This window comes from Nesoenas mayeri (genome assembly GCF_963082525.1).
Source record: "Nesoenas mayeri genome assembly, chromosome: 14".
Lineage (NCBI taxonomy): Eukaryota > Metazoa > Chordata > Aves > Columbiformes > Columbidae > Nesoenas > Nesoenas mayeri.
Window position 1 is genome coordinate 12,191,363 of NC_137556.1, and position 12,695 is coordinate 12,204,057.

The 12,695-nt window shown below is 36.3% G+C and overlaps 1 protein-coding gene across 2 annotated transcripts in view; it reads right to left on the reverse strand.

The window, feature by feature from the left end:
• GABRB2 (gamma-aminobutyric acid type A receptor subunit beta2) overlaps positions 1-12,695 on the reverse strand; it is a 145,326-nt gene that overhangs the window by 17,882 nt on the left and 114,749 nt on the right. For both annotated transcript variants that reach the window (XM_080353457.1, XM_080353456.1), the window contains exons 6-7: positions 2,172-2,309; positions 387-539 (exon numbers count right to left, since the gene is read on the reverse strand). In XM_080353457.1, coding sequence (XP_080209583.1) covers positions 387-539; positions 2,172-2,309 — 291 coding nt within the window. The remainder of the gene's footprint in view (positions 1-386; positions 540-2,171; positions 2,310-12,695) is intronic.

Consider the following 12,695-nt stretch of genomic DNA (forward strand, 5'->3'; position numbering starts at 1 on the left):
TTTAGTTCATACCTGAAAGAAAAAGCAACTTATAATCCATAACACAGTGCTGAATTTGTATTCTGGACAGCCATGGGCAAAAGCAAACTCAATGTATTCTCTTTGGAGAAAAACAAGCAGTAAACCAACAACTGAAAATGCTGAGACAATTAGGTTAATTCTGGTTACAATGATTATACAGTTAGCTAATTCAGACATAAAACCACTTTCATTTTTATTTAAATTGTGATTATTTAAATGCTGATTCAAATAATACAAAGCTTAACAAGCCAGACATAAAAAGATCTAGCGGATTTATTTTTCAAATCATGCACTATCCACTAAGCCAGAAGCAAGAAAAAGCATTCAGCTAATGCACACTGCAGGAGATGTGTAAAAACGCCTACCTAAAGCAACTCTTGCAGCTGAAGCGTCATAATTAATCCAGAAGGAAACCCAGGACAGGATAGTGATCAGAATAGAAGGCATGTAGGTCTGCAGAATGAAGTAACCAATGTTTCTCTTAAGTTTAAAGCTGAGAGACAGCCTTGGGTAGGCACCTAAAAGAGAATATTTGGTATGGCCATAATTTACTTGTATAAAGCCCGAAAACATTTTCCTGTCATTTTGATTTTATTGTTTTGCACAACATAGAGTACACGAAGAGTTGAAAGATCATGTATAATCAGCTGCAGAATTTCTAGCAAGAATTGGGATTAAATAATCTTTTATTTCTAAGGGTACAAGGATGCTCTTGGTGCATCTCTTATTAAGCATAATATTCAACAATCAACAGCCAAAATACATTTCTGAGCATCAAAATATAGAACTGCTTCTTCCCTGGAAAGCTGAACTATGTGCCTACTTCAGTGTAACCCTTACTCTAACCTGCTCTCCAAGCAATGCAACCCTTGCCCTTTGTCACTGGACACCGGAAATAATTTTGTCCACGAAAGACTTGCTGAAATAGGTACCTAGACCTGACTATTCAGGTCCCATCTCTGCTTGGGTCTAAAGAATTTTTTTAATACAAATAACAGCTTTCTCAAGTAGGTAGAGAACATCATACAGTAATAGCCCGACCCAACACTGGTCTCTCTTGAACGAATTAATATTTCATTGAAATGTACCAGGTTGTTTTTGGTTTTGTTTGCTTGGGGCTTTTTGTTTTGGTTTTGCTTTGGGTTGTTTTTTTAAATTTTTAAAGTTTTGTTTTGTTTTATTTTATGAAATCCAATTTTATTTTCTACTCTTCCTCACAAAGCATGTTTTGAGCCTTCAGAAAGTCATATGCTCGCTAGCACAGGCGAAACTGCAAATCTTGTGTGGGAATAGCGGAAGAATGGTGAGGGGATCATTGTAAATACACTCAAGTGACTGCAGCAGGGCTGTAGAAAAAACACAGCACATTAACTGTTCTACTGACCTTGTGTGCTTGACAAGTAGAACCTCTGTGTTAGATAACATGGGCCTGTGAAAAACTCTAAGGCACCTTATCATTATGCCTGAGATTCCTGCTTTGCTGTGAGAAAGAGCAGAGCCCACCAGGAGGCTGAGTCTGCTTGAAAACTTGAAATAAAGGCAAATGCAGCAGGCCCAGGGATCTTCTGCCAGGGCTGAATTCTGCAGTGCCTGCATCTCCGCTTGTGTCACCTCTGCCCAGGAGCTTAGGTGCTGTTTCAGAGTAGTGGGGTAACTAAAATAAATTTGCTCTTTGCAATTGCATTCGTGGCCTCTGTTTATTTCTCGTGACCTGCCTGCATTGGCTCACACACTGTGAAACAAGGATTTTTAAAGGTTTTACAGCAAAGACAAAATAATTAGTTTAATACATTCGCAGCTTAGCACAAGTAACAGCTAGAAATAGCAAGAGAAAGGTTCTTAAGTTTACTACAGGCTGGGTTGCTTCTTGTTGGGTTTGGGGCTCTGAGGTGTATAAGTGGCTTAATCAGTTTTCATAGGAAAACATAATACAGCTTATTTGATTAAGCCTAAACATGACAGACTACTATATCCTCTTCAGATGTTAATGAATGATGTTGTATACACTGTGAAAGCTGTGATAAAAACTGCTGAACTAATTTATTGCTGTTTCTAAAATTTTTGCTCAGATCCTGAACTGCACGTTGAGAATTACCCCATTTCTAAAGGTCTTCCCAGTGAATTCCCCTTTTAGCTTCCCCTTCACAAACCTGTAGAGAAAACAACATTCTTGGTGATAAGCTTGTAGTCTACAATGGAGAACTGTGGAAGTTCAATCTTTGTCACTCCTGTAACTGCATTATCACCCCCACGCCAGTAAAATTCAATGTCATCTGTGGTATAGCCATCTATAAAAACAGGAGTAAACAGTTAAGACACATGTCTCTTCTGAAATGATGGAGAATAGCCCAAATAATTAATTCAGAAAATAACTTCAAGTATATTTCTAAAACTAAACTGCTAATAACATGATAGGTATAACCATACAAACAGACACAGGTAATTTGAAACAGAATTTCAAATGGCAGTCCTAGGTGTATTTTAATATTTGTATTTTAAAGATACATTATATCAACATATTAATAAAGGAAACTTTAAAAAACAAGTTAAGACTACACGCATCCCCTATACAGATAGTAACTGTACATTCGGCTTAAGGCAACTTCTGATCCCCAAGACTGGACAAAACAGTGTGGGTTTCCTACAATCTCAGCCCCCGGGCTGAAACGTGAGCACTGGAGGCAGAAATGAGAGCTGGTGAGGCCCCAACCAAAAAATAAGCAAGTAAACAAACAAACAAACAAAACCCCAAACCCAACAGCCAACTAACAAACAAACAAACAGATAGAACATGGTCACAGAGTCATAAAGCATATGCATGAAATACGAATCTGCGTTCACCAAATGGCAGCTGAACTGACTTGCACACTCCAGAGATGGTAGGTAGAACTGATCAGTAGACATCAGAAATACATCTGCTACAAAACCAGGAAATATTATATTCATGAAGGTTTTTAGCCTTCTAAAGGCTTTTGTTGTTAAAAAAAATGAAAAGCTAAAGGACAATTCAGAATAGTGACTATGAACTTTTAGGAAACTGACATAATAAAATGTTATATATTTGACATTAAGTTTTCACCCACAGTCAAAGGACAAAATCATATAATTAAAAAAACCCACATTTTAGACTGCTCAGCAGCACTTAATTTCAAGGAATAAAGCAGATCATGCATTTTTGGTAACCTAGAAACTATAAAACTGTTTCCATGCATTACTCTTTTTTTATAATCTATGTGTAATCCAGGTGCATAGCAGTAGCAGAAGGCGAGTGACTTTGGTAGTTACATTCTTATAGCATACTGATAGCAATTCCAGAATGCAAGACTCATTCTGTTTGTCATGGGGCTAGCAGCAAATCTAAAGTAGTTTGAAGGCAGAAAATGAAAAACTAATTTAATGAATCAGAGCAATGGAATTCATTCAGGACAGATTTTGAACAGCTCATCAAGAATTCAAGATGGAACCTGCTTTTCTTTCAAAGCTGCTGAAACTGACAGCATAACTGATAAGAAAATAGAGTTTTTAAACATTTTTTTGTGAAATAAGTTCTTCCTTAATATTTCCATCTACCCAAAAGTTTACTAGCTCTAGCTGATGACACCAAACAAAGGAAAAAAGAGGCTTGTATCTTCTAAATAAGCTTCAACAGTTAAGGGAGAAAAAGCTTTACAATGTGGAACACGGTATGCCTTTGACGAATCCAGAACTCCTTAAGAAACAGTTTAAATTCACATCAACAAATCATCAGCGATCACTGATTTGTTCCCCTACATACTTTCATTTCAACAAGATAAGACTCAAAGGAATAAGTGAACATAATTTGGACTAATAACTGCCCATAATATTTAGCCTCTCTCCTCTGTTCAGACAGTGCCATCAAAGAATTGGCTAAATTCCTCTATGCTCATTTTTTATGAAACAAAGAATCTCATAGATATCATAATCTTTGCATTTATTGTATGTTAATTGTTCAGAGTCTAAAACAGGAGAGGTCTGAAAAGGAGCCAAAACCACTGCTATCTGTCATCAGAAAGCCTATCCTTTGTAATCAAACAAGCACTAACCATGACTCCACAATTATATTTAGGATTCCATAAAATCATTTAGATTGGAAAAGGTATTTAAGATCATCAAGTCCAACCATTAGCCTAGCACTGCAAAGAAATACATCACAGTGATGCTTCTTACACACTTTGATAAGATGTATGTTCAAATCTGCATTTTTAATTATCAGAATTTATCAGCTTTGAATTTGTTTCATGAAGTTCAACATGTGATTACTTTTGCTTTTCTCTTGTTGCAAATTTGCACAGGAAAATCTTTAGCACCCGACGTAGAATTGTCTCAGATGAAATTTACAGCACAAAATTGTTGCACATCGACCAAGAGATACTGTATTTAGAGATGCAGATAGTTTTAGCACAATGATTTCCGATGGCTAAGCAAGGCATCCTTAGTTCAACCAAGGTTGTTGTTATAACTGATTTTGAATTGCTCTGTAGTATCGGTTAAATTATTTCCAGAGTAAAACTACAGACTTACCCAGGAAACTGGAATTGCTTTGTGCTCACAAGGAAATAATGTATTTTGCTGCTTAATTATGATTTTCTGAGACTGTCTAATTATAGGTGAGCCTCCCTCCCTATCTCTCATTTATTCAATTAACCTTGTTATATTTCCTCCACAATATAAAGATAGCAAAAGGTACACGAAGAAAGAGCACAATACTTTGAAACTTACTTTCCTTCCAAAATGACCTGAAATACTGAGGCACTTTTAAGCATTGAGTATTTTAAGAAATGAGGAATACTTCTACTTAGTCATGTAAATGAGATTACCATAGTTTCTGAACTAACAGACCTGAGCTGTGAAATACAACATAAAAACCTTTGACCATATATTGTAATATTTAATTTAGCTTTTCTACATTTCTTGTGGTGAAAGTTTCCACCAGGTTCTGGCTCTTACACTGTTAATGTAACACCTTGGTAACTCCTCTCCTCCTCCCCGAGCTGTGGGTGTGAACATCTCGCCCTGCCCGGCCCCATCCTTTGGTTCTTCAGTGGATACCCGTAGAAGCTGTATTCCAGCAAACAGACTTTGTTTTTGCAAATTGTTACTTACCGCCTAAATCCACTAATAGCAACACCTGTTGTCACGTTTCCAAATGGTGGTGGAAAGAACCATCACACCTATTGCTGTACATTCTCGCAGTGGAGAAGCAGTTGTTTGACAGGGAGGCAAATTACTGTTAACACTGGGGCACTGGCTGTTGCCGAGTTGTTTCTACTCCCTGTAGGATACCAGATTTTAAGTACCGCTAGATCTGCTTCATTTGCTTTAAAAGGAACTTTTCCAGGAAGATAGTGGTACATGGATGGAGGTCATTAATGACTGTGCTCATGGCAAGACAGGCCCACTTCAATAAGACATTTAAAGGGAACACATTTGTCTCAGTATTTGTGCGAACCACAAATCCTCATTCAGTTCAGTAAGTTCTTTGGTAATTTTTCCAAGGGTTACATGGTATGAGGAATCTGTGCAGATTCTGCAGACCTGAAATTCATCAGGTTATCATGGTATCTTTTATTCTTCTGGTTACAATTGTATCTTCAGAAAAGAGGCAGACAGCTTACTTATGTTTCCTTGTCTATCACCACTTCATATTTGTCAAGTCTCACTCTAGCCTCTCAGAGAGAAAATCTAAAAATATAGAAAAATTAATAAATTGGCTGATCTTGAGATGGAAAAGCAAATATATATTATGAAAAATATAAAAGGACATCCTTAGAGAGTAGAAAGAATTATATTACATACCTTGTTGTGAGGGTTCACTCTTAACTTTGTGATACTGCTGAGTTTTGCTGGTGGTGTCTCAAATCTACCCTTTCCTTGAACAGGAGGTGCCAGAATCTAAGACCATTTACTGAAGTCAGTAGGATTAATCAAGGTAAATTATTTAATTTTGAAGTAATTTAACCATTAAACTTTATAACTAACAAATCCATCTTTTCTTTTTCTTTCCAACAAAATGAATTATAAAATATGTTACAACAAGGAAAAATCCACTTTTTTATGTAAGAGAAAATATGTTTTATAAAAAGTTCAAATGGCTCTTTATTTTATTTTTTGGAACATCTGCTAGTAGGATTTTTCTGCCCAACTGCCCATACATGGTTTGGCCTTGAACTGTCTAATTGTACCAAGTTTAATGCAGGAAAGAACTCCAGGATTTCTGTTCCAGCAGACTGCTGAATGCACCAGCATTCTCACAGCCTTAATACTAAACAAATATCGATAACTACTTGAGGAGAGCTGAACTCCTTTGAAAATCTCTCTCAAAAGTTTAAACCAAAGATTCCAAATTATGCAACTCTGGGCTGCTTTGGGGAGACCGTGCAGAGCTCCCTGCTGCGTAAGGCACTTACACTAGGGAAATGTGAGGCTGAGACTTGGACACTGAATGACAAGACTTGTTAGCAGGTATGGAAAAGAATTTCAGGAAGTCTCTTCAAGCTTTCATTAAAATACTTCTTTCTCTTTCCAAGAAAGTTAAATCCTTCCATTCATTTCATAACATGGAGAAGGGGAGAAAATAACATTATAGTCATCTGCAAATGAATTCTATTGTGTACTGGAAAAGCACCCAAATATAATTCAATATAAGTCTAATATCCGCAGAACGTCGGCCAGAAGAGAGAATGGGTCTATTCATGTACCTAGTGGATGTTTTACAGATATCTGTGGCTATAATGTACTCCATCTGCAGGTATCCGAGACTCAAAAAAACTCTACTTTACAAGTTTAAATTATTTAAAGACCAATTTAAAATCATAAAATGAACTCTAGAAAGAATCATGTGTCTCTTGACAAGAAAAAGGCAGAGTTAATGAACGTCAGCTCAATGTTTCTAACATTATCAGTCAGTAACATAGAAAGTAAAACATACTAAGCCCAAAAATGCTGCAAGTCATTTTTGCAAGAATCTAGGGTCAGCACAAAACACTATTTGATTTAGATTGTAAAAGACCTGTTATTTTACTATACATTAAATTGTTTGTTAGCACTGCTACCAGAACAGAGAATCTGATTGATTGCTTTTTCCTAAATCGTCTATATATCAGCAGCAGCACGATTTACATCACATTCAGAAAGTTCCATTTCTCATTTCTGTCATGCATCACACATCGGCAGTCAACCAGATCAATACATTGTCCTGGTAATATGGCACCAGTCCCGAGCAAAGCAAAGAATTCTCGACTCCCATTAACATGAAGAGGGAGTTCATCATTGCCTGTACTCCAAGAAATGACAGAAGATGAAGCACTGCAGAAGAAAAATAAGCAACTACTAGAACATAAAATAACCTCTTCATACAGAAACTACAAAGAAACATATTTTTCCCAGTCTGTCTAAGACAAGTCAAAATGTGTAATTCTTTAAATACAAATGACCTAAAATGAAAGCAGTACTATTACTGGCTGAGCTTGAGGATATTTAGACACAACCTAGTTAATAGAAACACCACATGACAGAAAAAAATAAGCCGACTTCTCTAAAATCTCAGAATTGGTCAGTAGGATTCATTGCCTCACAATGTTTTTGTTTGTACGTGACAGCTGGGCTATATTTTTGATTGACATACTATATATAGATTCACATACACTTCCACACTGTGCACACCATGTAGGAATTGAAGTGGTTCATATTACTAATACTATGGTAGCATAGACTAAACACATTTGTTGACCTGAGAAAAAAATAATGAAAACAGTAAAAATGTGGCTAAAACACAGAGACAATTCTGAAGCTGTACATTAACCTCATTCTGCTCTGAACCATCGTCAAATTGTCTGAGTATGGCTGGAATGGCATTGGACAACACATGTACCCCAGCAGCATCACAGCTGAGCTCAGAAGAAATCCTTCAGTTTTAACAGTGACACGAAAGCATCCTGTTGGGAACTGGCTTAATCCTAACTCCATCTGCTCAAGCTTATCCAAAAAAGTGTCCTTCTAATTACATTTTCTATCAGTCATGCTAGATGTCATCAACATGGAAGTACGACATAGCACAATTTGGTCAATGCAACAAGATTTTCTCCTCCAGCAGGTCTGGAGGCTCAGTGAAAGCTGGAATTGCACAATCTTCCCCAACACCCAAAGTATTTGTGTTTTGCTCACAAATACAAAACACATGAGAACTCCACTTACAGCAGGTTCTGGAATTAAATACTATTATAAAACAATCATTTACAAGATGAATAGCACTTATATTTTGAAGAATGATATAGTTGCATTATACACATGATATTTTTGAAAAAAAAAATAAAAATCACAAAATTACTTTACAATATACAAAAGTCTATGGACTAATAGTAGGGAATGAGTGTCAAGATACTTAATCTCTCCTATCTCTGCTGCTATTGACTGGATTTTCTCTGCCTAGCCATTCATGATATAGTAGCTTGCCAAAATTAAATGGAGAGGATTAATGAATATATCTATAGCAGACTGCAAGTTCTGATTAAGAATATGCAAAATAGTATCTGCTAACAGTCTTAAGACACGTTAATGCCATAGACTATCAGACTAACTGAGACACTGGACACATACAGGCCCTGTACAATGAGATGAATGCTACACAGAAATATAAAGCAAATGGTTAATCCTGTTTATAGAAGAGATCATGGAACACCTTTAGCAACAATATCTATGCATTTTATTTATTTTTAAACACAGAACCACCGACTTCTCCTTTTTCAATAATTTATTCAGCAGTTTAGCATTTGCACAATGCAAACAGCAAAATTACCTACAAAATCCCAAGTTACATGCTGTCCTGATTTTGTTAAAAACAAGTTTCTCTTTTAGTGAATTTGCCTGTCAGCTAAAGTTTTCATATTAACTGCATATTCCTGAAGAATCAGACACATGTTTTGGTAAACATAGCAATGGAATGCAAACTTATTGATAAGCATGGATGGACATCTTGCAAGAGGGGCAACAGAAACTGGTGACCAAGAAACTGACCAAGTGTGTATAACATTCCATTCACGTGAATACTTCTTATAAAAGTGGGAGATCACGAGGATCTCGTCCCTTTTTCCCTTCTGCTTATGGTAGACATTAGGAGAGGACCTTTCTAGTCGTCCCTGCGAACTGAGGCCAGTGACAGACTGAATCCAGCTCCGGTTGGCTGCAGAGTCCAATCCAGGACTTCGGGTGCCGGCTCTGCAGTTACTGGGACTTTCAAGATTGGTTTTGTATATTTTGTATTATTCTCTCTATTCTTATCAGTAGCACTAGTAAAACATTTTTAATTTAACTCTCTTCTGTCTGTCCTTCTTTCCCTTCCGATCGCCTGTCCCGAGTGGGAAGGAGGGAGAGGGAGGGGCAAAAGGGGGATGTGGGGGTAGGGGAGGAGGTTAACAATACATCTGCCAGGGTTTTATTGTCACCCCGCAATCTAAACCCTCAACACATGCAAAGCATATTTTAAAATTCTGAAACCCTTCAGAACACTCAAACTTGGTTCACTGCGTTACTTTATTCATCACCATCTACTTATTCATTTAAAAACATTGCCAGGCAGAATAAGCAAGAAGTGTTTCTTTGAATTTGCAGAGATCTTCAAAGCTGAGGAAAACACAAGTCACCATACACTGAAATCAATGGGGTATTATAAAGGAGAGAAGGAAAGTCAGAGTTTGTGTACTGCTGAACCCATTCAGCATCAGAGAAACTGGAAAAAGCACATTGTGCTTGTCTTGTTTCTCTCTCCTCTTTCTCCCCTCCTCCCAATTCTGTTTTTCTGCATGAAACATTAAAATTCTTTTTACATTTCACTTCAACAACTTTTTCCCCTAAGGCTCCGAGGATTTGGATACAAAAGAGGATGTACAATTTTCCGACTACAGTGAAACTCAATTGATTTTTAGATTAAGTTGGTAAAAGTCTCCAAATATAATCGTCTCCAAGTTGTATAAAAGAGATTGCGAGGTGGGGAGAAGAAAGAAGGGAAGAAGGAAAAGTGAGACATAATTACCGTAGGACAGTATAGGGCTATTAAAAAAAGGAGTTTTGATGGACAAGTGAAATTACAAAATTGATTCCCAGGCTCACAGTAGGATTTTCATGGCAGAGCTGAGTTTAATTTTCATGTAAGCACTTCAGGCTGATTCTTGCTTATGGTAAGACCAGTAACATGTAGAAGAGGTGTCCTGGTGCAACCCATAAAAGGTCATTGCTGGTTTTTTTTTTCTAAATAATTCAATGAAAATCATTTGTACTTTAGGGCACTTGCTGCAAAATGCTTTCATAAGTAAATTTCCACTGTTACAATACTTCTAGGAAAAGAAAGAGAGATTAGAAACAGATAGGGAGAACCGTATCAGTACAATAAAATTTAAAAACCTTCTAGTTCCTAGAACTTGGCAATTTCTTGCAATCTTTTGGCTTTCATAAGCTCAGTTTCTGCCACCAGTATGAATGATCTAAAAAGTTACTGGATTCAACACTGTGGAGATCTTGCAAGTTTAAGTGCTCCCCACATAACAGAGATGAGTGTATACAACTGAGCCGTGCCTGGTGATATGAAGCTAATGATGCCTAATTAGCCCAAAGCAGGTGCTATATCATCAGAAATATCTTCTTCCTGAGACTCCAGCAACAACTGGGCACCGCACAATCTTCACACTGGCACTTTCTGTGTAGCTTAGACTACATATCTTTCCCAGATCACATGCAAGAATGCTCTTCATCTTTTTCTTCTGATCTCCATCATTCGTGTTTGGTGTTTCCTGAAAACCAAGTGCTATGTTTATGTCCCAGAACACAATCATGTATAATACATCTGGTCCTGTTTTATTTATTTAAATGTCTAAACTTCAGGGATTTCCATCACTATTGAAATTGCATGTCTGAAAAACATACACATTTTATAAAGTACCTAGAAACATCCTATCCCAAAGTTCTCCCAAAGCCTATCCAACCCACTTCATTTAGCAGAAGACCTCTTCTGATGACAAAGTTGCCAGTTGTGAGCATGGATTAAGTCTGAATCATGTCTGAAGGAGATTTTTGCATAGCATGGCTGACATTAAGAAATGTTATGTGAAGAAAACATGTTATAACATGTTATAACAAATGTTATGTGGCAACTGTTGCCAACACAAAGATAGCACTAAACGTAATTCTCACTTCCACTAATAGCAAAATAAAGAAAAAAAAATCCATCAATCTGTAAATTTCAAAAAACAGGTTAGTATACATCACAATTCTACAGTAACATTTATTAATACCCTGTTAAACATATTATATTAAAAAGGAGCTCCAGAACACACAAGTAACTATATTAAACATCATAAGATACTTTTTAAGGGGAGAAGGATGGGAGGAAGAAGAACAAACAAAACCAAACCAACCAAACAAAAAAAACCCCTTATTTTAATTTGTTATTAAAAGAAGACTATGGTAAAATACTGGGAAATTGAATATTAAGAAGCCCAGGATAATTGTCTATTTTCTTGAAGCTCAATTTTATTATCAGCTATACAGAAGAACCAGGAAATTTGCTTTCACTTCTTATAAAAGTAGATCTTCAGAGATGCAGTAGGAAATTGCAAGATGTAACCATGAGGATGACATCAACCATTGCTGAGAAAAGCAACATTTAGGCAGAAATAACAAATTGCTATTTAAATGTGAACTGCAGCTGATGTAAATATGATAAAAATGAATAAATCAATTCTTTACTGATCTATTTCAATGCCATTAAATCACAAAATGAAGAGAAATCAAGTGAAAATAACCATTTTGAAAAGACAACTACAATCAGGTATAAGCAGACAATATGCTTTTTTTTTTCAGTTATCTAGAAAGTGAAAATATAAGGTATTTATTATGTTTCAAGACTTAAGATGTTACTGTATCAATCAACTATTTTCTTCCACATTTAAGTCAATGAAATCAAGTCAAAAATTTAAATAAAAATAATAAATATCTACAGTACCACGCTTCAGCATTGCAAATTGCTTACAGAAAAACAATGATTGTTTCACCTAGCTCACAAGATTTAACCTTCATAAGAAACAAAGCACATGTCCCATGAAGCAGGACTGTGGTATACATGTTGAAGTACTAACTCAGAATGCCAAGAAGCTACTCAAGCCCTAGGTGAACCTTCCGTCATGGCCACAAACCTCCAATGTAAAAAGGATTACATTTAAGTGCATATATTTAATATACAGGGCTAAAAATTTTCACCTGAACAAACTTCAGCAAATGAATCATGCCTCTCTTAAATATTAACTGGATCATTATATAAAATCCATGAATAAACAGATGGACAAGAGCTCTGTTTGACTGTGATACTTCCAGTGGATTTGTGCAGTGTTCTGTTGTTTCCTAAGGGACTGAATAAATAAACATGTATAGTATAAAAAAAAAATCAACTTTTAAAAAATCTACAGTACATTTTTTTGCAAAGCAGTCCATTACAATTTGATAATGTGATTAACCATACTGAGGCCAACATTATGCATGAAAAGTCAGTCACAGCTGTTTTGAATGAGCAGAAGGAAGCCACAAACACCTGAGACAGTAAATGTCATCATTTTGGTCCTGTGCTATTATCCTGGCCTTTTGCTTCTGTTGACAGTACATTTCCTCAA